The following is a 25,690-nucleotide window of genomic DNA, read 5'->3' as shown; positions in this document are numbered from 1 at the left end:
TCCTCAGAGCTGTGGTTAACTATTTTGCAAAACAAAAAATTTGCACAAAACACATCAAAAATACATTACAAAGTACAGTTACACTCATAACATCATCTAAAAATTGTTAAAATAAATATTGCACAAAAAAGTTATATGGGCTCAAAAGATATGATGTCTCAGGTGTTAAAATATAAAGGCAGGCAAAGGGCTTTAACATTGAGAGACATATATATATATATATATATATATATATACACAAACATACAGACAGAAGTGCACTCACAGGAACGAACAACTGGCTCTATACCATTGTTAGCCTGTTCTATGGCGATTTACCACCTGGGTGCAGCTTTTTAGCACAGTAATGCTTTTCACGGAGTATAATTTTCCTGTAGTATATCAGTCTGATCCTGCCTATTACGGTCAGACAGTTCCTCTCCAAGCAAGGAACACAGCAACCCCAGACGATCGTTTCGGCCTTCATTGGGCCTCGTCAGTGAGGTGTAGCCATTTTCCTTTAAGCACACAGAGCAAGGAGTCCACGTCTGGTTTCCCCTTTTTCCCATAGGGAGACTAAATACATTCACAGAGAAGTGCACTCACAGGAACGAACAACTGGCTCAATACCATCGTTAGCCTGTTCTATGGCGATTTACCACCTGGGTGCATCTTTTTAGCCCAGTAATGCTTTTCACGGAGTAGAACTTTCCTATAAATGAACAGAGAGATCAGCACTCACCAGCATAAACAACCACTCTGTGCACGGCCCTTGAATATCCAGAAATAGAAATAACTGAAGACCAGGATCCGGTGTGTATCCTTAAATATCATCAACAACTGAGCCAGCACGAAGAGATTCATATAATCACCTTTAAAGTATCAAAAACATAACATTTCGGCCTCACACGAAGGCCTTGGTCACATGTAAATGTCACACCTTAACATATATATATCTTCTATATATATATATCTCCGTTGCAGGGTTCTCCATGGATCCTGACAAGTTATCTTCAGTTCTGCAGTGGCCTCGCACAGTTGGTCTTCGATCTATTCAACGTTTTTTGGGGTTCACCAATTACTATAGAAATTTTATTAAAAACTTTTCTTCCTTGGTCAAACCTATCACAGACATGACCCGTAAAGAGAATGATCCACTCCATTGGTCACCTACTGCCATTAAGGCCTTTGATAGTCTTAAGACTGCCTTTGCTGCCGCTCCAGTTCTGGCTCATTCTAACCCTGTCCTGCCTTTCGTTCTCGAGGTCGATGCGTCTGAGACTGGAGTAGGTGCCCTCTTGTCTCAACATCCTACGCCTGACGGTTCCTTGCATCCGTGTGGTTTCTTCTCTAAGAAATTGTCTCCAGCGGAGTGCAATTATGAAATTGGCGACAGGGAATTACTGGCCATAATTTTGGCACTCAAGGAATGGAGGCATCTTCTCGAGGGTACTAGCGTGCCAGTGCTCATTCTTACTGACCACAAGAATTTAACTTATCTATCTGAAGCAAAACGTTTGTCGCCCCGACAGGCCAGATGGGCGCTATTTTTGTCTCGGTTTAATTATGTGGTAGTAAGAATGTTAGGGCTGATGCCCTCTCTCGACAATTTTCCCCTCTGTCCAAGGAGGAGTCTGTACCTACTCCAGTTATACCTCCTGACCATATTTTGGCTACCATACGTACTAATTTGACTTCTCCCTTGGGGGAGAAGATCCTGGCTGCACAAACCAATGCACCTCCTGAGAAACCTAGTGGTAAGTGTTATGTTCCTGAGAATCTTCTAACTAAACTTTTGCACACTTACCACTATCCTAAAGCCGCAGGTCACACAGGCAAGAAACAAATGATTTGGTCTGTCACTCAACAATTCTGGTGGCCCGTTCTTCGTTCTGATGCTGCTGCGTATGTTGTCTCCTGCTCAGTTTGTGCACAGAAAAAGACTTCTCAACGTCTTCCTGTGGGTCTTCTTCAACCTATTGCTAATGGTGAGCGTTCTTGGACACATCTTTCCATGGACTTCATTGTCGAGCTCCCTGTTTCCAATGGCAATACTGTTATCCTTATGGTGGTTGACCGTTTTTCTAAAATGTCACATTGCATTCCCTTGAAGAAGTTGCCTACCGCTCAGGAGCTTGCTTCAATTTTTGCCCGGGAGGTCTTCCGTTTACATGGGTTACCCAAGGAGACAGTGTCGGACCGGGGTAGCCAGTTTGTCTCCAGATTTTGGCGTTCATTTTGTGCTCAAATGGGGATCCAGCTTTCCTTCTCCTCGGCATATCACCCTCAATCCAATGGGGCTGCAGAACGATCTAATCAAGCTCTGGAACAGTTCCTCCGTTGCAATGTCTTAGATTACCACAATAATTGGTCTGAACTGTTACCTTGGTCAGAGTTTACTCGTAATAGTGCTATTAATGCTTCCTCCAAGTTTCCCCCGTTCATGGCGAATTATGGGTTTCAACCATCCTTGTTGCCCGATTCATTCATGTCAGGGTATTCCAGCTTTGGAGGAGCATCTCCGGCAACTCCGTTCCACGTGGGTGCAGATTCAGGATTGCCTTCATCAGTCTATGCAGTGGCAAGTGTTCCAGGCTGATCGTAGGCTCTGCCAGTGCCTTCCTACCAGGTTGGTGAGAGAGTTTGGCTGTCCTCCCGCAACTTAAATCTTTGTGTGCCTTCCAATAAACTGGCTCCCCGTTATGTTGGATTATGAATACTCAGACGGGTCAATCCTGTGGCCTACGCTCTTGACCTTCCTCCTGCAATGCGCACCTCCAATATTTTTTTGCCTCGTCCCCGTCCTATCTTTGTGGACAACCATGAGGAGTATGAGGTCAGCAGCATTAATGACTCTCGTATGTCCAGGGGCCACATCCAGTATTTGGTTCACTGGAGGAGCTACGGTCCGGAGGAGCGTTCATGGGTTCCCTCCTCTGATGTTCATGCTCCCGCCCTCCTCTGTGCCTTCCATGCCCGTTTCCCCAATAAGCCTTTTGTTCTCCCGCGGGGGAGGGGTCATTGAGGGGAGGGTACTGTCAGGGTTTTTTCCCTTTTTTGTTTGCCATGTGCTGCTGGCAGCCATTTTAATCACCTCTCTTGCTGTCTGGTGCATACTCTGTGATGCTGCTCATTTACTGCACTTCCTTTTATGGTCAGACTGGTGTACATCATCCGTGTGAGACAGGATGCAGTCTCAGAATTGTGATGTCATCACTTATTATTTAAAGGGCCTCTGTTCAGTATGCTTTGCCCTTGCGTTGTCTCAGACCTGTTTGTGAGAGCTCCTGTGTGTTACCTGGCTGTCTGATGTCCTTCCTGGTTCCTGATCCCTGGCTTGTTCCTGACTCTGCTGTTCTCCTTGTTCCTGATTCCGGCTCGTCTGACTACTAGCTTTGGCTCCTGACTCGGCTCATCTGACTACCAGCTTTGGTTTTGATTCCTGGCTTGTTATTTGAATTGTGGATATTTTATTATTTTTTGCTATTAATAAAGGTGTGATTATTTTTGCACTTCTCGTCTCCTGACACCCTGACAACAGTGAAGTATCTTAATGTGATTGAGACAATATGCATTAACACGCGTTTTAACATCCCACTATATTGGAATATATGTTATAAATGTAATCCTTAAGCCCACTTCATAAGGAAAACAATCCAAAGGCTATAAAGAATCAAATGTTTTAGCCCCTAACAATTACGTGTTTCTATTTGTCCATTTCACATTACAGTATTAATTACCTAGCAGTATTTGTCACCCTATTGATTTATCAATCAAGAGACAAGCTGTCTAGGTTCTGTAATTGAGCCACTGGTACTGTAATAGTTATTCAGATACCAACCACTACTTTGCACTTAACCCTTACATAATCAAAGGCTACCTTACCTAAAAAGCCTATTAAGTCACTGATCATAAGGGTTATTATTACACAACCACTCCTTCCATATTTTTAATTTTTTTCACCCATTTTTATTTAATATTATTAAAAGTTATGTTTTAATCTAGTAGGTGCTATTTTCTGCCTAGTAGTCAGGGCAGTTATTGCTGGAATCGCATCCTTTAGTGAGAATTCTCTTTTTCTCACGACCCCTGTAAAGAGTTCACTGTACTCCACTGGCCTTCACAATCACCAGATCTCAATCCAATACAGCACCTTAGGGATGTGGTGGAACAGGTGATTCACATCATGGATGTGCAGGCGACAAATCTGCAGCAACTGCGTGATGCTATCATGTCAATATGGCCCAAAATATCTTAGGAATGTTTCCAACACCTTGTTTAAATTATGCCAGTTCTGAAGGCAAAAGGGGGTCCAACCCAGTACTAGCAAGGTGTACCTAATAAAGTGGCCAGTCAGTGTATACTGTCAGATGTAGAAATATGTATTGTTGAATAAATAGAACATATTTTGTTATGTGCAGAACATTGGTATGTGAAATATTCATATTTTCATGTCGGGTTAGCGCGTGAGTAGGATGTTTTTTTCCACTTTTTGCTCCATTGACTTCTATGGTGAATAGGTTATCATGCGTGCAATATTCTAAGTTTGTTTTTTGCATGCATCGGATCAGTGCAAGCACGATAACTTTTTACTCTAAACTTGTAATACCAGCGCAACATGAAACGCATAAAGTTTACTTCTAATACAATTGGCACTCTAGCGAAAGCACTAAATAGCATTCCACTCATAGGAGACGAAATTATCAAAGTGTGAGCTGACATGATCCGCTGTAGCGTTCATGTCCGCTGCGCATTGATAAATGCCAACAGCATACGCTGTCAGCATTTATCATTGGACAAGCATTTCACTAGCAGGGGGTCTCGTTCAACCCGATCGTATCCGATCGGGCTGATTGCTGTACGCTGACTCAGAGGTGGCCGACTAGTTAAGGAGCAATGGTCTTAAGACCTCTGCTTCTTAACGCCTTTTTCCAGCGAGCCTGAAATCTTGCGCTGAAATGCATTGGGGCAGATTGGCGGCTTGATAAATCTGCCCCATAATCTGGCCCATATTTTTAAAAAATACCTGTACATATTATTCTCAGGCTAATCTTTTCTTTAAATACAATATTCAAGCAATTATTTATTTAGTGTTTAATGTCCCTTTAATAAAGTTGGTTTGGAGTGATTGCTATTAGTGTATGATGCTAGTACTGACAATCCCGCTAGTACTGATATGTATTGTAGGATGACAGCTTGTGTCTGCTAATACTGATATGTACTGTAGGATGACAGCTTGTGTCTGTTAGTACTGATATGTACTGTAGTATGACATCTTGTGTCTGCTAGTGCTGATATGTACTGTAGGATGACAGCTTGTGTCTGCTAGTGCTGATATGTACTGTAGGATGACAGCTTGTGTCTGCTAGTACTGATATGTACTGTAGGATGACAGCTTGTGTCTGTTAGTGCTGATATGTATTGTAGGATGACAGCTTGTGTCTGCTAGTACTGATATGTACTGTAGGATAACAGTTTGTGTCTGCTAGTACTGATATGTACTGTAGGATGACAGCTTGTGTCTGCTAGTGCTGATATGTATTGTAGGATGACAGCTTGTGTCTGCTAGTACTGATATGTATTGTAGGATGACAGCTTGTGTCTGCTAGTGCTGATATGTACTGTAGGATGACAGCTTGTGTCTGCTAGTACTGATATGTACTGTAGGATGACAGCTTGTGTCTGCTATTACTGATATGTACTGTAGGATAACAGCTTGTGTCTGCTAATACTGATATGTACTGTAGGATGACAGCATGTGTCTGCTAGTACTGATATGTACTGTAGGATAACAGCTTGTGTCTGCTAGTACTGATATGTACTGTAGGATAACAGCTTGTGTCTGCTAGTACTGATATGTACTGTAGGATGACAGCTTGTGTCTGCTTGTACTGATATGTACTGTAGGATGACAGCTTGTGTCTGCTAGTACTGATATGTACTGTAGGATGACAGCTTGTGTCTGCTAGTACTGATATGTACTGTAGGATAACAGCTTGTGTCTGCTAGTACTGATATGTACTGTAGGATGACAGCTTGTGTCTGCTAGTGCTGATATGTACTGTAGGATGACAGCTTGTGTCTGCTAGTGCTGATATGTACTGTAGGATGACAGCTTGTGTCTGCTAGTGCTGATATGTATTGTAGGATGACAGCTTGTGTCTGCTAGTGCTGATATGTACTGTAGGATGACAGCTTGTGTCTGCTAGTACTGATATGTACTGTAGGATAACAGCTTGTGTCTGCTAGTACTGATATGTACTGTAGGATGACAGCTTGTGTCTGCTAGTACTGATATGTACTGTAGGATGACAGCTTGTGTCTGCTAGTGCTGATATGTACTGTAGGATGACAGCTTGTGTCTGCTAGTACTGATATGTACTGTAGGATGACAGCTTGTGTCTGCTAATACTGATATGTACTGTAGGATGACAGCTTGTGTCTGCTAGTACTGATATGTACTGTAGGATGACAGCTTGTGTCTGTTAGTGCTGATATGTATTGTAGGATGACAGCTTGTGTCTGCTTGTACTGATATGTACTGTAGGATGACAGCTTGTGTCTGCTAGTGCTGATATGTACTGTAGGGTGACAGCTTGTGTCTGCTAGTGCTGATATGTACTGTAGGATGACAGCTTGTGTCTGCTAGTGCTGATATGTACTGTAGGATGACAGCTTGTGTCTGCTAGTGCTGATATGTACTGTAGGGTGACAGCTTGTGTCTGCTAGTGCTGATATGTACTGTAGGATGACAGCTTGTGTCTGCTAGTACTGATATGTATTGTAGGATAACAGCTTGTGTCTGCTAGTGCTGATATGTACTGTAGGATGACAGCTTGTGTCTGCTAGTACTGATATGTATTGTAGGATAACAGCTTGTGTCTGCTAGTGCTGATATGTACTGTAGGGTGACAGCTTGTGTCTGCTAGTGCTGATATGTACTGTAGGATGACAGCTTGTGTCTGCTAGTACTGATATGTATTGTAGGATAACAGCTTGTGTCTGCTAGTGCTGATATGTACTGTAGGATAACAGCTTGTGTCTGCTAGTGCTGATATGTACTGTAGGATAACAGCTTGTGTCTGCTAGTGCTGATATGTACTGTAGGATAACAGCTTGTGTCTGCTAGTGCTGATATGTACTGTAGGATAACAGCTTGTGTCTGCTAGTACTGATATGTACTGTAGGATGACAGCTTATGTCTGCTAGTGCTGATATGTACTGTAGGATGACAGCTTGTGTCTGCTAGTGCTGATATGTACTGTAGGATGACAGCTTGTGTCTGCTAGTGCTGATATGTACTGTAGGATGACAGCTTGTGTCTGCTAGTGCTGATATGTACTGTAGGATAACAGCTTGTGTCTGCTAGTACTGATATGTACTGTAGGATGACAGCTTGTGTCTGCTAGTACTGATATGTACTGTAGGATGACAGCTTGTGTCTGCTAGTACTGATATGTACTGTAGGATGACAGCTTGTGTCTGCTAGTACTGATATGTACTGTAGGATGACAGCTTGTGTCTGCTAGTGCTGATATGTACTGTAGGATGACAGCTTGTGTCTGCTAGTACTGATATGTACTGTAGGATGACAGCTTGTGTCTGCTTTACTAGTGCTGATATGTACTGTAGGATGACAGCTTGTGTCTGCTAGTGCTGATATGTACTGTAGGATGACAGCTTGTGTCTGCTTTACTAGTGCTGATATGTACTGTAGAATGACAGCTTGTGTCTGCTAGTGCTGATATGTACTGTAGGATGACAGCTTGTGTCTGCTAGTGCTGATATGTACTGTAGGATGACAGCTTTTGTCTGCTAGTGCTGATATGTATTGTAGGATGACAGCTTGTGTCTGCTAGTACTGATATGTACTGTAGGATGACAGCTTGTGTCTGCTAGTGCTGATATGTACTGTAGGATGACAGCTTGTGTCTGCTAGTGCTGATATGTACTGTAGGATGACAGCTTGTGTCTGCTAGTACTGATATGTACTGTAGGATGACAGCTTGTGTCTGCTAGTGCTGATATGTACTGTAGGATGACATCTTGTGTCTGCTAGTACTGATATGTACAGTAGGATGACAGCTTGTGTCTGCTAGTACTGATATGTACTGTAGGATGACAGCTTGTGTCTGCTAGTACTGATATGTACTGTAGGATGACAGCTTGTGTCTGCTAGTGCTGATATGTACTGTAGGATGACATCTTGTGTCTGCTAGTACTGATATGTACAGTAGGATGACAGCTTGTGTCTGCTAGTACTGATATGTACTGTAGGATAACAGCTTGTGTCTGCTACTGCTGATATGTACTGTAGGATGACAGCTTGTGTCTGCTAGTGCTGATATGTATTGTAGGATAACAGCTTGTGTCTGCTACTGCTGATATGTACTGTAGGATGACAGCTTGTGACTGCTAGTACTGATATGTACTGTAGGATGACAGCTTGTGTCTGCTAGTACTGATATGTACTGTAGAATGACATCTTGTGTCTGCTAGTACTGATATGTACTGTAGGATGACATCTTGTGTCTGCTAATACTGATATGTACTGTAGGATGACAGCTTGTGTCTGCTAGTACTGATATGTACTGTAGGATGACAGCTTGTGTCTGCTAGTACTGATATGTACTGTAGGATAACAGCTTGTGTCTGCTACTGCTGATATGTACTGTAGGATGACAGCTTGTGACTGCTAGTACTGATATGTACTGTAGGATGACAGCTTGTGTCTGCTAGTACTGATATGTACTGTAGAATGACATCTTGTGTCTGCTAGTACTGATATGTACTGTAGGATGACATCTTGTGTCTGCTAATACTGATATGTACTGTAGGATGACAGCTTGTGTCTGCTAGTACTGATATGTACTGTAGGATGACAGCTTGTGTCTGCTAGTACTGATATGTACTGTAGGATGACAGCTTGTGTCTGCTAGTGCTGATATGTACTGTAGGATGACAGCTTGTGTCTGCTAGTACTGATATGTACTGTAGGATGACAGCTTGTGTCTGCTAATACTGATATGTACTGTAGGATGACAGCTTGTGTCTGCTAGTACTGATATGTACTGTAGAATGACATCTTGTGTCTGCTAGTACTGATATGTACTGTAGGATGACATCTTGTGTCTGCTAATACTGATATGTACTGTAGGATGACAGCTTGTGTCTGCTAGTACTGATATGTACTGTAGGATGACAGCTTGTGTCTGCTAGTACTGATATGTACTGTAGGATGACAGCTTGTGTCTGCTAGTGCTGATATGTACTGTAGGATGACAGCTTGTGTCTGCTAGTACTGATATGTACTGTAGGATGACATCTTGTGTCTGCTAGTGCTGATATGTACTGTAGGATGACAGCTTGTGTCTGCTAGTGCTGATATGTACTGTAGTATGACAGCTTGTGTCTGCTAGTACTGATATGTACTGTAGGATGACAGCTTGTGTCTGCTAGTACTGATATGTACTGTAGGATGACAGCTTGTGTCTGCTAGTACTGATATGTACTGTAGGATGACAGCTAGTGTCTGCTAGTACTGATATGTACTGTAGGATGACAGCTTGTGTCTGCTAGTGCTGATATGTACTGTAGGATGACAGCTTGTGTCTGCTAGTACTGATATGTACTGTAGGATGACAGCTTGTGTCTGCTAGTACTGATATGTACTGTAGGATGACAGCTTGTGTCTGCTAGTACTGATATGTACTGTAGGATGACAGCTTGTGTCTGCTAGTACTGATATGTACTGTAGGATGACAGCTTGTGTCTGCTAGTGCTGATATGTACTGTAGGATGACAGCTTGTGTCTGCTAGTACTGATATGTACTGTAGGATGACAGCTTGTTTCTGCTTTACTAGTGCTGATATGTACTGTAGGATGACAGCTTGTGTCTGCTAGTGCTGATATGTACTGTAGGATGACAGCTTGTGTCTGCTTTACTAGTGCTGATATGTACTGTAGGATGACAGCTTGTGTCTGCTAGTGCTGATATGTACTGTAGGATGACAGCTTGTGTCTGCTAGTGCTGATATGTACTGTAGGATGACAGCTTGTGTCTGCTAATACTGATATGTACTGTAGGATTACAGCTTGTGTCTGCTAGTACTGATATGTACTGTAGGATGACAGCTTATGTCTGCTAGTACTGATATGTACTGTAGGATGACAGCTTGTGTCTGCTAGTACTGATATGTACTGTAGGATGACAGCTTGTGTCTGCTAGTGCTGATATGTACTGTAGGATGACAGCTTGTGTCTGCTAGTGCTGATATGTACTGTAGGATGACAGCTTGTGTCTGCTAGTGCTGATATGTACTGTAGGATGACAGCTTGTGTCTGCTAGTACTGATATGTACTGTAGGATGACAGCTTGTGTCTGCTAGTACTGATATGTACTGTAGGATGACAGCTTGTGTCTGCTAGTACTGATATGTACTGTAGGATGACAGCTTGTGTCTGCTAGTACTGATATGTACTGTAGGATGACAGCTTGTGTCTGCTAGTACTGATATGTACTGTAGGATGACAGCTTGTGTCTGCTAATACTGATATGTACTGTAGGATGACAGCTTGTGTCTGCTAGTGCTGATATGTACTGTAGGATGACATCTTGTGTCTGCTAGTACTGATATGTACAGTAGGATGACAGCTTTTGTCTGCTAGTACTGATATGTACTGTAGGATGACAGCTTGTGTCTGCTAGTACTGATATGTACTGTAGGATAACAGCTTATGTCTGCTAGTGCTGATATGTACTGTAGGATGACAGCTTGTGTCTGCTAATACTGATATGTACTGTAGGATGACAGCTTGTGTCTGCTAATACTGATATGTACTGTAGGATGACAGCTTGTGTCTGCTAGTACTGATATGTACTGTAGGATGACAGCTTGTGTCTGCTAGTACTGATATGTACTGTAGGATTACAGCTTGTGTCTGCTAGTGCTGATATGTATTGTAGGATGACAGCTTTTGTCTGCTAGTACTGATATGTACTGTAGGATAACAGCTTGTGTCTGCTAGTACTGATATGTACTGTAGGATAACAGCTTGTGTCTGCTAGTGCTGATATGTACTGTAGGATGACAGCTTGTGTCTGCTAGTGCTGATATGTACTGTAGGATGACAGCTTTTGTCTGCTAGTACTGATATGTACTGTAGGATGACAGCTTGTGTCTGCTTGTACTGATATGTACTGTAGGATGACAGCTTTTTTCTGCACATTGTAGTGAGCTTGTGTGACAAATACAGGCACGTGTTCTGGAATGTTTCTGTTTGTTTTAGTAAGTCAGGGAGTAAAGCTAATTACACAGGAACACAACCAGCCAATGTGGTTTTTATCGAATGCCACAATACATTTTTATATGAGGCAGGGAATATGCCCTAACGCTTAGCCTGCACAGCCACAATATTTAAATATAATGATACATAATTTAAATGTTATAAACTATAATAGTTTATCACAATAGCAATGAGAATGTTTTTATTGCAACTTACAGGTTTCTGAATCATTTTTATTTTTATATTCTCCATCCAAAGAATTGTGCCCAGACATAAGTGAAGAGAGATGTTACCCATGTATTAAATCACCCGATGGTGATGCAGAATATCTGTAAAAACTGACTAGAACATTTCACAAGAAGATCACTATGTAAAAAAAGAAAGATATTTTACAGTTATCCTTCAGCTACTTTCATTTGCATGGTAAAACAGCCAATCAGAGCTCACACTTTGCTTTACTGTTATCTTCATTTCACCATAATCTCACAAGGTTTCATGGTAAACTTCCTTAAAGGGACAGTCAAGTCCAAAAAAAACTTTCATGTTTCAAATAGAGCATGTAATTTTAAACAACTTTCCAAATTACTTTTTTTCACCAGTTTTGCTTTGTCCTCTTGGTATTCTTAGTTGAAAGCTAAACCTAGGAGGTTAATATGCTAATTTCTTAGACCTTGAAGGCCGCCTCTAATCTAAATGCAATTTGATCGTTTTTCACCACTAGAGGGCATTAGTTCACATGTTTCATATAGATAACATTGAGCTCATGCACATGAATTTACCATGGAGACAGCTCTGATTTGGCTAAACTGCAAGTCTGTCAAAAGAACTGAAATAAGGAGGCAGTCTGCTAAGGGCTTAGATACAAGGTAATTACAGAGGTAAAATTAATTAAGGGATTATCTATCTTTTAAAACAATAAAAATGCTGGTGTTGACTGTACCTTTAAAGGTACACTCAGGTCAAAATGAATTTTTCATGATTCAGAAAGAGCAGCAATTTTAAACAACTTTCCAATTTGCTTCTATTAACAAAATGTGCACAGTCTTTTTATATTTACACTTTTTGAGTCACCAGCTCCTACTGAGCATGTGCAAGAATTCACAGAATATACAATATGCATTTGTGATTGGCTGATGGCTGTCACATGATACAGGAGGAGTAAACATAGACATTTGAAATTTGCCAGAAAAAAATCTGCTACTCATTTCAAGTTCAGACGAAGTGCTATTCCATTGCTTTGTTATCAGGCATTTGTTGATTATGGAAATCTACTGTATTTACTGGTCCTTTAAGAAATAAAGTGGCTGTGCTGCACATGCCAGATAAACTCTCCCTGGTAAGTCATAGGACTAGCATCTTGATTGGCTTCTTAATGTACCTTTAAAGTAGGATGTGACTAAACAATGTCCTCTTAAATCTGCACACCCCTTTATTGAAAGCAGCATTTATTTCAAATAGGGAGAGATTTATTTTTACAGTGAGAATATGATACTCTAGAAGTTATTCGTTTGCAATGAAATTGTCACTTGTGCTTTGGATTTTATTTCAGTAAGTTTCAATATCTACTCCTTTACACATCTGACGCCTACTATACACTGGTACACATGAAAAGGTACAGTGTTTGAATAATGTTCCATAAGCTCTCACAGCATATGTGCATATGCCACTGGATAATAGTGATAACTTTTATTAGAAGCATTTCTGCTAACGAAATTATATTGCGAAAATGTTTGTGATTAAAATCAAATTGCTCCCATGTACATTTCAGTTTTGACTCTTCTATCCCTTTAAGTCAACAGACATTACGGCTAGCCATGGTCATTATTTTAATTTAAAGTGAATTGTTGTGCAGTTGTTATGTGCTAAAGCTAATTTGGAACATATATGTAACAGGGTTAACCTTGATATGTCTATATGGTGCTTTACCAGGTCTGAAAGTTAGAAAATCATTAATATGCACAACTAAATCACATGAAAAGGGGCAAAATAAAAACTACTTTTACTACATATAACTAAACCTTAAAATCTCAAGTAGTTTACCATAAAACAGCATTGTTTGGGACAATATTTCTTTAAACGTGTCTATAATCTGTAAATCCCCTTAGAGATGTATAGAGAATTAATCATAATATTGTGTCACCTACACAAGCAGGTCATGCACATGGGAAGAGCTGACAGATTTTGTGTTTTTCTTCTTCAGATTGTCTTTTCAAAGTATGTCCCATGAACAGATACTCGGCCCAGAAACAGTTCTGGAAAGCAAAGCAGGCGAAGCAGGGGAACAATACAGAAGCAGCGCTGCTTAAGAAACTACAGGTAAGTCAGATCAGCGTTACCTACACATTCTTCTTTGCTTAAAGTGAATGTAAATTTAGAAGATAAAGTGCCCGTTTTTTTCTAAATCTGATTAAAAACAGGGGCACTTTAATTTATCAAAATTTACATTTCACTCGTGTTGTGAAAATACTTTCCTTTTAACCCTTTCGTGCCTGGGTTAACGTGTCTACATCGGAACAACTGTTCCAATGTAAACAAATTTAAATCTCACGATCGTGGACGTGATCACGAGATTTCAATGATGGGATTTGCGTCAGGGGGGTGTCCCTATGATGCTAGGCACACCCTCCAGACCGCAATCCCATCAGGGAAGCGCCAGTGGCTTCAGGAAAGCCAAGCTGTTAGGACGTTGTATTACATCCTTTGGCGCTAAAGCCCAGAAAAACTCGGACAGAATACAACGTCCTAATGGCGTTAAAAGGTTAATCTTGACAGCCTCTCCAGCAATTCCCTCGGTCATCGCAAGCCTCTTCATTAATTAGAAATGACTGATCGGTCATCCTCCAATCACAGCTTCCCCCCTGGTGGTATTAGTGTCTAATTCAACGCCGTGATTGGAGGAAGCCGGATTCCTCATTTTAGACCCAGGAAGGGGCTTTGCTACGGGCAAGGGAAGCGATGCAGCGGCTGTCAAGAATAAAAGCTAAGTATTTTCACAACAGGAGTGAAATGTAAATTTTGATGAATTATGGTGCCCCTGTTTTTAATCTGATTTTTAAAAACCGGGCACTTTATCATCTAAATTTACATTTACTTTAACCACTTGGCTTCCCTTTCTGGTGACCCAATGACTGATGTGCTAATAATACAAACACAGGAAATTATACACTTGTCCATTTGCTCTGTGCTGTAATCTGCTCATCAAAATATAAGATTGTGACTTGAATATTGTTTTTTATTGAGATATGTAACATACAAATAAATCACTGTGTTTGCTGTATAGCGCCCTCTTCTCATCACACATTCTTTTATTGTACATACAAATAAATCTCTGTGTTTGCTGTATAGCGCCCTCTTCTCATCACACATTCTTTTATTGTACATACAAATAAATCTGTGTTTGCTGTATAGCGCCCTCTTCTCATCACACATTCTTTTATTGCACATACAAATAAATCTCTGTGTTTGCTGTATAGCGCCCTCTTCTCATCACACATTCTTTTATTGCACATACAAATAAATCTCTGTGTTTGCTGTATAGCACCCTCTTCTCATCACACATTCTTTTATTGTACATACAAATAAATAACTGTGTTTGCTGTATAGCGCCCTCTTCTCATCACACATTCTTTTATTGTACATACAAATAAATCACTGTGTTTGCTGTATAGCGCCCTCTTCTCATCACACATTCTTTTATTGTACATACAAATAAATCACTGTGTTTGCTGTATAGCGCCCTCTTCTCATCACACATTCTTTTATTGCACATACAAATAAATCTCTGTGTTTGCTGTATAGCGCCCTCTTCTCATCACACATTATTTTATTGTACATACAAATAAATAACTGTGTTTGCTGCATAGCGCCCTCTTCTCATCACACATTCTTTTATTGCACATACAAATAAATCTCTGTGTTTGCTGTATAGCGCCCTCTTCTCATCACACATTCTTTTATTGCACATACAAATAAATCTCTGTGTTTGCTGTATAGCGCCCTCTTCTCATCACACATTATTTTATTGTACATACAAATACATCTCTGTGTTTGCTGTATAGCGCCCTCTTCTCATCACACATTCTTTTATTGTACATACAAATAAATGTCTGTGTTAGCTGTATAGCGCCCTCTTCTCATCACACATTCTTTTATTGCACATACAAATAAATCTCTGTGTGTGCTGTATAGCGCTCTCTTCTCATCACACATTCTTTTATTGCACATACAAATAAATCTCTGTGTTTGCTGTATAGCGCCCTCTTCTCATCACACATTCTTTTATTGCACATACAAATAAATCTCTGTGTTTGCTGTATAGCGCCCTCTTCTCATCACACATTCTTTTACTGCACATACAAATAAATCTCTGTGTTTGCTGTATAGCGCCCTCTTCTCATCACACATTCTTTTATTGCACATACAAATAAATCTCTGTGTGTGCTGTATAGCGCCCTCTTCTCATCACACATTCTTTTATTGTACATACAAATAAATCTCTGTGTGTGCTGTATAGCGCCCTCTTCTCATCACACATTCTTTTATTGTACATACAAATAAATCTCTGTGTGTGCTGTATAGCGCCCTCTTCTCATCACACATTCTTTTATTGCACATACAAATAAATCTCTGTGTGTGCTGTATAGCGCCCTCTTCTCATCACACATTCTTTTATTGCACATACAAATAAATCTCTGTGTTTGCTGTATAGCGCCCTCTTCTCATCACACATTCTTTTATTGCACATACAAATAAATCTCTGTGTTTGCTGTATAGCGCCCTCTTCTAATCACACATTCTTTTATTGTACATACAAATAAATCTCTGTGTTTGCTGTATAGCGCCCTCTTCTCATCACACATTCTTTTATTGTACATACAAATAAATCTGTGTTAGCTGTATAGCGCCCTCTTCTCATCACACATTCTTTTATTGTACATACAAATAAATCTCTGTGTTTGCTGTATAGCGCCCTCTTCTCATCACACATTCTTTTATTGTACATACAAATAAATCTCTGTGTTTGCTGTATAGCGCTCTCTTCTCATCACACATTATTTTATTGTACATACAAATAAATCTCTGTGTTTGCTGTATAGCGCCCTCTTCTCATCACACATTCTTTTATTGTACATACAAATAAATCTCTGTGTTTGCTGTATAGCGCCCTCTTCTCATCACACATTCTTTTATTGTACATACAAATAAATCTCTGTGTTTGCTGTATAGCGCCCTCTTCTCATCACACATTCTTTTATTGTACATACAAATACATCTCTGTGTGTGCTGTATAGCGCCCTCTTCTCATCACACATTCTTTTATTGCACATACAAATACATCTCTGTGTTTGCTGTATAGCGCCCTCTTCTCATCACACATTCTTTTATTGCACATACAAATAAATCTATGTGTTTGCTGTATAGCGCCCTCTTCTCATCACACATTCTTTTATTGCACATACAAATAAATCTCTGTGTTTGCTGTATAGCGCCCTCTTCTCATCACACATTCTTTTATTGCACATACAAATAAATCTCTGTGTTTGCTGTATAGCGCCGTCTTCTCATCACACATTCTTTTATTGTACATACAAATAAATAACTGTGTTTGCTGTATAGCGCCCTCTTCTCATCACACATTCTTTTATTGTACATACAAATAAATCTCTGTGTTTGCTGTATAGCGCCCTCTTCTCATCACACATTCTTTTATTGTACATACAAATAAATCACTGTGTTTGCTGTATAGCGCCCTCTTCTCATCACACATTCTTTTATTGTACATACAAATAAATCTCTGTGTTAGCTGTATAGCGCCCTCTTCTCATCACACATTCTTTTATTGTACATACAAATAAATAACTGTGTTTGCTGTATAGCGCCCTCTTCTCATCACACATTCTTTTATTGTACATACAAATAAATCTCTGTGTTTGCTGTATAGCGCCCTCTTCTCATCACACATTCTTTTATTGTACATACAAATAAATAACTGTGTTTGCTGTATAGCGCCCTCTTCTCATCACACATTCTTTTATTGTACATACAAATAAATCACTGTGTTTGCTGTATAGCGCCCTCTTCTCATCACACATTCTTTTATTGCACATACAAATAAATGACTGTGTTTGCTGTATAGCGCCCTCTTCTCATCACACATTATTTTATTGTACATACAAATAAATCTCTGTGTTTGCTGTATAGCGCCCTCTTCTCATCACACATTCTTTTATTGTACATACAAATAAATCTCTGTGTTTGCTGTATAGCGCCCTCTTCTCATCACACATTCTTTTATTGTACATACAAATAAATCTCTGTGTTTGCTGTATAGCGCCCTCTTCTCATCACACATTATTTTATTGTACATACAAATAAATCTCTGTGTTTGCTGTATAGCGCCCTCTTCTCATCACACATTCTTTTATTGCACATACAAATAAATCTCTGTGTGTGCTGTATAGCGCCCTCTTCTCATCACACATTCTTTTATTGTACATACAAATAAATCTCTGTGTGTGCTGTATAGCGCCCTCTTCTCATCACACATTCTTTTATTGTACATACAAATAAATCTCTGTGTGTGCTGTATAGCGCCCTCTTCTCATCACACATTCTTTTATTGCACATACAAATAAATCTCTGTGTGTGCTGTATAGCGCCCTCTTCTCATCACACATTCTTTTATTGCACATACAAATAAATCTCTGTGTTTGCTGTATAGCGCCCTCTTCTCATCACACATTCTTTTATTGCACATACAAATAAATCTCTGTGTTTGCTGTATAGCGCCCTCTTCTAATCACACATTCTTTTATTGTACATACAAATAAATCTCTGTGTTTGCTGTATAGCGCCCTCTTCTCATCACACATTCTTTTATTGTACATACAAATAAATCTCTGTGTTTGCTGTATAGCGCCCTCTTCTCATCACACATTCTTTTATTGTACATACAAATAAATCTCTGTGTGTGCTGTATAGCGCCCTCTTCTCATCACACATTCTTTTATTGTACATACAAATAAATCTCTGTGTTTGCTGTATAGCGCCCTCTTCTCATCACACATTCTTTTATTGTACATACAAATACATCTCTGTGTGTGCTGTATAGCGCCCTCTTCTCATCACACATTCTTTTATTGCACATACAAATACATCTCTGTGTTTGCTGTATAGCGCCCTCTTCTCATCACACATTCTTTTATTGCACATACAAATACATCTCTGTGTTTGCTGTATAGCGCCCTCTTCTCATCACACATTCTTTCTCCAACATAGGTGTGTCCGGTCCACGGCGTCATCCTTACTTGTGGGATATTCTCTTCCCCAACAGGAAATGGCAAAGAGCCCAGCAAAGCTGGTCACATGATCCCTCCTAGGCTCCGCCTTCCCCAGTCATTCTCTTTGCCGTTGTACAGGCAACATCTCCACGGAGATGGCTTAGAGTTTTTTAGTGTTTAACTGTAGTTTTTATTATTCAATCAAGAGTTTGTTATTTTAAAATAGTGCTGGTATGTACTATTTACTCTGAAACAGAAAAGAGATGAAGATTTCTGTTTGTAAGAGGAAAATGATTTTAGCAACCGTTACTAAAATCGATGGCTGTTTCCACACAGGACTGTTGAGAGGAATTAACTTCAGTTGGGGGAACAGTGAGCAGACTTTTGCTGCTTGAGGTATGACACATTCTAACAAGACGATGTAATGCTGGAAGCTGTCATTTTCTCCAACATAGGTGTGTCCGGTCCACGGCGTCATCCTTACTTGTGGGATATTCTCTTCCCCAACAGGAAATGGCAAAGAGCCCAGCAAAGCTGGTCACATGATCCCTCCTAGGCTCCGCCTACCCCAGTCATTCTCTTTGCCGTTGTACAGGCAACATCTCCACGGAGATGGCTTAGAGTTTTTTAGTGTTTAACTGTAGTTTTTATTATTCAATCAAGAGTTTGTTATTTTAAAATAGTGCTGGTATGTACTATTTACTCAGAAACAGAAAAGAGATGAAGATTTCTGTTTGTATGAGGAAAATGATTTTAGCACCGTAACTAAAATCCATGGCTGTTCCACACAGGACTGTTGAGAGCAATTAACTTCAGTTGGGGGAACAGTGTGCAGTCTCTTACTGCTTGAGGTATGACACATTCTAACAAGACGATGTAATGCTGGAAGCTGTCATTTTCCCTATGGGATCCGGTAAGCCATGTTTATTAAGATAGTAAATAAGGGCTTCACAAGGGCTTATTAAGACTGTAGACTTTTTCTGGGCTAAATCGATTCATTATTAACACATATTTAGCCTTGAGGAATCATTTATTCTGGGTATTTTGATATGATTATATCGGCAGGCACTGTTTTTGACACCTTATTCTTTAGGGGCTTTCCCTAATCATAGTCAGAGCCTCATTTTCGCGCCGGTATGGCGCACTTGTTTTTGAGGACAGCATGGCATGCAGCTGCATGTGTGTGGAGCTCTGATACATAGAAAAGTCTTTCTGAAGGCATCATTTGGTATCGTATTCCCCTTTGGGCTTGGTTGGGTCTCAGCAAAGCAGATTCCAGGGACTGTAAAGGGGTTAAATATAAAAACGGCTCCGGTTCCGTTATTTTAAGGGTTAAAGCTTCCAAATTTGGTGTGCAATACTTTTAAGGCTTTAAGACACTGTGGTGAAATTTTGGTGAATTTTGAACAATTCCTTCATACTTTTTCGCAATTGCAGTAATAAAGTGTGTTTAGTTTAAAATTTAAAGTGACAGTAACGGTTTTATTTTAAAACGTTTTTTGTGCTTTGTTATCAAGTTTATGCCTGTTTAACATGTCTGAACTACCAGATAGATTGTGTTCTGACTGTGGGGAAACCAAGGTTCCTTCTCATTTAACTATATGTATTTTATGTCATAAAAAAATTTAGTAAAAATGATGCCCAAGATGATTCCTCAAGTGAGGGGAGTAAGCATGGTACTGCATCATCCCCTCCTTCGTCTACACCAGTCTTGCCCATACAGGAGGCCCCTAGTACATCTAGTGCGCCAATACTCCTTACTATGCAACATTTAACGGCTGTAATGGATAATTCTATCAAAAACATTTTAGCCAATATGCCCACTTATCAGCGAAAGCGCGACTGCTCTGTTTTAGAAAATTCTGTAGAGCATGAGAACGCTGATGATATGGTTTCTGAAGGGCCCCTACACCAGTCTGAGGGGGCCAGGGAGGTTTTGTCTGAGGGAGAAATTTCAGATTCAGGAAACATTTCTCAACAAGCTGAACCTGATGTGATTACTTTTAAATTTAAGTTGGAACATCTCCGCGCTCTGCTTAAGGAGGTGTTATCCAATTTGGATGATTGTGATTATCTGGTCATTCCAGAACCACTATGTAAAATGGAAAAGTTCTTAGAGGCCCCGGGGCCCCCCGAAGCTTTTCCTATATCCAAGCGGGTGGCGTACATTGTTAGTAAAGAATGGGACAGGCCCGGTATACCTTTAGTACCTCCCCCCATATTTATAAAATTGTTTTCCTATAGTCGACCCCAGAAGGGACTGATGGCAGACAGTCCCCAAGGTCGAGGGGGCGGTTTCTACTCTACACAAGCGCGCCACTATACCCATAGAAGATAGTTGTGCTTTCCAAGATCCTATGGATAAAAAATTAGAAGGTCTGCTAAAGATGTTTGTTCAGCAAGGTTCCCTTCTACAACCAATTGCATGCATTGTCCCTGTCACTGCAGCCGCGTGTTTCTAGTTTGATGAGCTAGGAAAGGCGATTATTAGTAATTCTTCTTTTATGAGGAGATTATGGACAGAATTCGTGCTCTTAAATTGGCTAATTCTTTCACCCTAGACGCCACCTTGCAATTGGCTAGGTTAGCGGCGAAAAAATTCTGGGTTTGCTATTGTGGCGCAGAGCGCTTTGGTTAAAATCTTGGGCAGCGGATGCGTCTTCCAAGAACAAATTGCTTGACATTCCTTTCAAGGGGAAAACACTCTTTGGCCCTGACTTGAAAGAGATTATCTCTGATATCACTGGGGGCAAGGGCCACGCCCTTCCTCAGGATAGGTCTTTTCAAGACCAAAAATAAACCTAAGTTTCGTCCCTTTCGCAGAAACGGATCAGCCCCAAGGGCTACGTCCTCTAAGCAGGAAGGTAATACTTCTCAAGCCAATCCAGCCTGGAGACCTATGCAAGGCTGGAACAAAGGAAAGCAGGCCAGGAAACCTGCCACTGCTACCAAGACAGCATGAAATGAGGGCCCCCGATCCGGGACCGGATCTGGTGGGGGGCAGACTCTCTCTCTTCGCTCAGGCTGGGGCAAGAGATGTCTGGATCCTTGGGCGCTAGAAATAGTCTCCCAAGGTTATTCTCTGGAGTTCAAGGGGCTTCCTCCAAGGGGGAGGTTCCACAGGTCTCAGTTGTCTTCAGACCACATAAGAAGACAGGCATTCTTACATTGGGTAGAAGACCTGCTAAAAATGGGAGTGATTCATCCTGTTCCATTAGGAGAACAAGGGATGGGGTTCTACTCCAATCTGTTCATAGTTCCCAAAAAAGAGGGAACGTTCAGACCAATCTTAGATCTCAAGATCTTGAACAAGTTTCTCAAGGTTCCATCGTTCAAGATGGAAACCATTCGAACACTTCTTCCTTCCATCCAGGAAGGTCAATTCATGACCAAGGTGGATTTCAAGGATGCGTATCTACATATTCCTATCCACAAGGAACATCATCGGTTCCTAAGGTTTGAATTCCTGGACAAGCATTTCCAGTTCGTGGCGTTTTCTTTCGGATTAGCCACTGCTCCTAGGATTTTCTCATAGGTACTAGGGTCCCTTCTGGCGGTGCTAAGACCAAGGGGCATTGCTGTAGTACCTTACTTGGACGACATTCTGATTCGAGCGTCGTCCCTTCCTCAAGTAAAGGCTCACACGGACATTGTCCTGGCCTTTCTCAGATCTCACGGATGGAAAGTGAACGTGGAAAAGAGTTCTCTATCTCCGTCAACGAGGGTTCCCTTCTTGGGAACTATAATAGACTCCTTAGAAATGAGGATTTTTCTGACAGAAGCCAGAAAAACAAAACTTCTAGACTCTTGTCGGATACTTCATTCCGTTCCTCTTCCTTCCATAGCGCAGTGCATGGAAGTGATCGGTTTGATGGTAGCGGCAATGGACATAGTTCCTTTTGTGCGCATTCATCTAAGACCATTACAACTGTTCATGCTCAGTCAGTGGAATGGGGACTATTCAGACTTGTCTCCGAAGATACAAGTAAATCAGAGGACCAGAGACTCATTCCGTTGGTGGCTGTCCCTGGACAACCTGTCACAAGGGATGACCTTCCGCAGACCAGAGTGGGTCATTGTCACGACCGACGCCAGTCTGATGGGCTGGGGCGCGGTCTGGGGATCCCTGAAAGCTCAGGGTCTTTGGTCTCGGGTAGAATCTCTTCTACCGATAAATATTCTGGAACTGAGAGCGATATTCAATGCTCTCAAAGCTTGGCCTCAGCTAGCGAGGGCCAAGTTCATACATCAACCATCAGGGGGGAACAAGGAGTTCCCTAGCGATGGAAGAAGTGACCAAAATCATTCTATGGGCGGAGTCTCACTCCTGCCACCTGTCTGCTATCCACATCCCAGGAGTGGAAAATTGGGAAGCGGATTTTCTGAGTCGTCAGACATTGCATCCGGGGGAGTGGGAACTCCATCCGGAAATCTTTGCCCAAGTCACTCAACCGTGGGGCATTCCAGACATGGATCTGATGGCCTCTCGTCAGAACTTCAGAGTTCCTTACTACGGGTACAGATCCAGAGATCCCAAGGCGGCTCTAGTGGATGCACTAGTAGCACCTTGGACCTTCAAACTAGCTTATGTGTTCCCGCCGTTTCCTCTCATCCCCAGGCTGGTAGCCAGGATCAATCAGGAGAGGGCGTCGGTGATTTTGATAGCTCCTGCGTGGCCACGCAGGACTTGGTATGCAGATCTGGTGAATATGTCATCGGCTCCACCATGGAAGCTACCTTTGAGACGAGACCTTCTTGTTCTAGGTCCGTTCGACCCACTCCAGCTGACTGCTTGGAGATTGAACGCTTGATCTTATCAAAGCGAGGGTTCTCAGATTCTGTTATTAATACTCTTGTTCAGGCCTGAAAGCCTGTAACCAGAAAAATTACCACATAATTTGGTATATCTGTTGGTGTGAATCTGCAGGATTCCCTTGGGACAAGGTTAAGATTCCTAAGAGTCTATCCTTCCTTCGAGAAGGATTGGAAAAAGGATTATCTGCAAGTTCCTTGATGGGACAGATTTCTGCCTTGTCTGTGTTACTTCACAAAAAGCTGGCAGCTGTGCCAGATGTTCTAGCCTTTGTTCAGGCTCTGGTTAGAATCAAGCCTGTTTACAGAATTTTGACTTCTCCTTGGAGTCTCAACCTAGTTCTTTCAGTTCTTCAGGGGGTTCCGTTTGAACCCTTACATTCCGTTGATATTAAGTTATTATCTTGGAAAGTTTTGTTTTTGGTTGCAATTTCTTCTGCTAGAAGAGTTTCAGAATTATCTGCTCTGCAGTGTTCTTCTCCTTATCTGGTGTTCCATGCAGATAAGGTGGTTTTGCGTACTAAACCTGGTTTTCTTCCAAAAGTTGTTTCTAACAAAAACATTAACCAGGAGATAGTTGTGCCTTCTTTGTGTCCTAATCCAGTTTCAAAGAAGGAACGTTTGTTGCACAACTTGGATGTAGTTCGTGCTCTCAAATTTTACTTAGCAGCTACTAAGGATTTCAGACAAACTTTGTCTTTGTTTGTTGTTTATTCTGGTAAACGGAGAGGTCAAAAAGCAACTTCTACCTCTCTCTCCTTCTGGATTAAAAGCATTATCCGATTGGCTTATGAGACTGCCGGACGGCAGCCTCCTGAAAGAATCACAGCTCACTCCACTAGGGCTGTGGCTTCCACATGGGCCTTCAAGAACGAGGCTTCTGTTGATCAGATATGTAAGGCAGCGACTTGGTCTTCACTGCACACTTTTTCTAAATTTTACAAATTTGATACTTTTGCTTCTTCTGAGGCTATTTTTGGGAGAAAGGTTTTGCAAGCCGTGGTGCCTTCCATTTAGGTGACCTGATTTGCTCCCTCCCTTCATCCGTGTCCTAAAGCTTTGGTATTGGTTCCCACAAGTAAGGATGACGCCGTGGACCGGACACACCTATGTTGGAGAAAACAGAATTTATGTTTACCTGATAAATTACTTTCTCCAACGGTGTGTCCGGTCCACGGCCCGCCCTGGTTTTTTTAATCAGGTCTGATAATTTATTTTCTTTAACTACAGTCACCACGGTAACATATGGTTTCTCCTATGCAAATATTCCTCCTTAACGTCGGTCGAATGACTGGGGTAGGCGGAGCCTAGGAGGGATCATGTGACCAGCTTTGCTGGGCTCTTTGCCATTTCCTGTTGGGGAAGAGAATATCCCACAAGTAAGGATGACGCCGTGGACCGGACACACCGTTGGAGAAAGTAATTTATCAGGTAAACATAAATTCTGTTTTCCCTATGGGATCCGGTAAGCCATTTTTATTACAGAAAGAAAAAAAGGGCTTCACAAGGGCTTTTTAAGACTGTAGACATTTTCTGGGCTAAATCGATTTATATATAAACATATTTTATACTCCATAGCCTTGAGGAATTATTTTAATCTTGGGAATTATGTAAAATAACCGGCAGGCACTGTATTGGACACCTTATTCTCTAGGGGCTTTCCCTAATCATAGGCAGAGTCTCATTTTCGCGCCTCTATTGCGCACTTGTTTTTGAGAAGCATGACATGCAGATGCATGTGTGAGGAGCTCTGATACATAGAAAAGACTTTCTGAAGGCGTCATTTGGTATCGTATTCCCCTTTGGGCTTGGTTGGGTCTCAGCAAAGCAGATACCAGGGACTGTAAAGGGGTTAAATATAAAAACGGTTCCGGTTCCGTTATTTTAAGGGTTAAAGCTTCCAAATTTGGTGTGCAATACTTTTAAGGCTTTAAGACACTGTGGTGAAATTTTGGTGAATTTTGAACAATTCCTTCATACTTTTTCGCAATTGCAGTAATAAAGTGTGTTCAGTTTAAAATTTAAAGTGACAGTAACGGTTTATTTTAAAACGTTTTTTGTACTTTGTTATCAAGTTTTTGCCTGTTTAACATGTCTGAACTACCAGATAGACTGTGTTCTGAATGTGGGGAAGCCAAGGTTCCTTCTCATTTAAATAGATGTGATTTATGTGACACAAAATTTAGAGAAAATGATGCCCAAGATGATTCCTCAAGTGAGGGGAGTAAGCATGGTACTGCATCATCCCCTCCTTCGTCTACACCAGTCTTGCCCACACAGGAGGCCCCTAGTACATCTAGCGCGCCAATACTCCTTACTATGCAACAATTAA

General features: G+C 41.1%; 1 protein-coding gene across 1 annotated transcript in view; it reads left to right on the top strand.

Annotated features, from left to right (window-relative positions):
* Nucleotides 1-25,690, top strand: part of LOC128664916 (inositol 1,4,5-trisphosphate receptor type 2) — a 693,905-nt gene that overhangs the window by 346,472 nt on the left and 321,743 nt on the right. The window contains exon 3 of the mRNA XM_053719708.1: nucleotides 13,467-13,582. Within this exon, the coding sequence (XP_053575683.1) occupies nucleotides 13,467-13,582 (116 nt within the window). The remainder of the gene's footprint in view (nucleotides 1-13,466; nucleotides 13,583-25,690) is intronic.

This window comes from Bombina bombina, chromosome 6 (assembly GCF_027579735.1).
Source record: "Bombina bombina isolate aBomBom1 chromosome 6, aBomBom1.pri, whole genome shotgun sequence".
NCBI classification, from domain to species: domain Eukaryota; kingdom Metazoa; phylum Chordata; class Amphibia; order Anura; family Bombinatoridae; genus Bombina; species Bombina bombina.
Note: the sequence above shows the minus strand (reverse complement) of the source record. Positions and strands in the feature narration are given on the sequence as shown.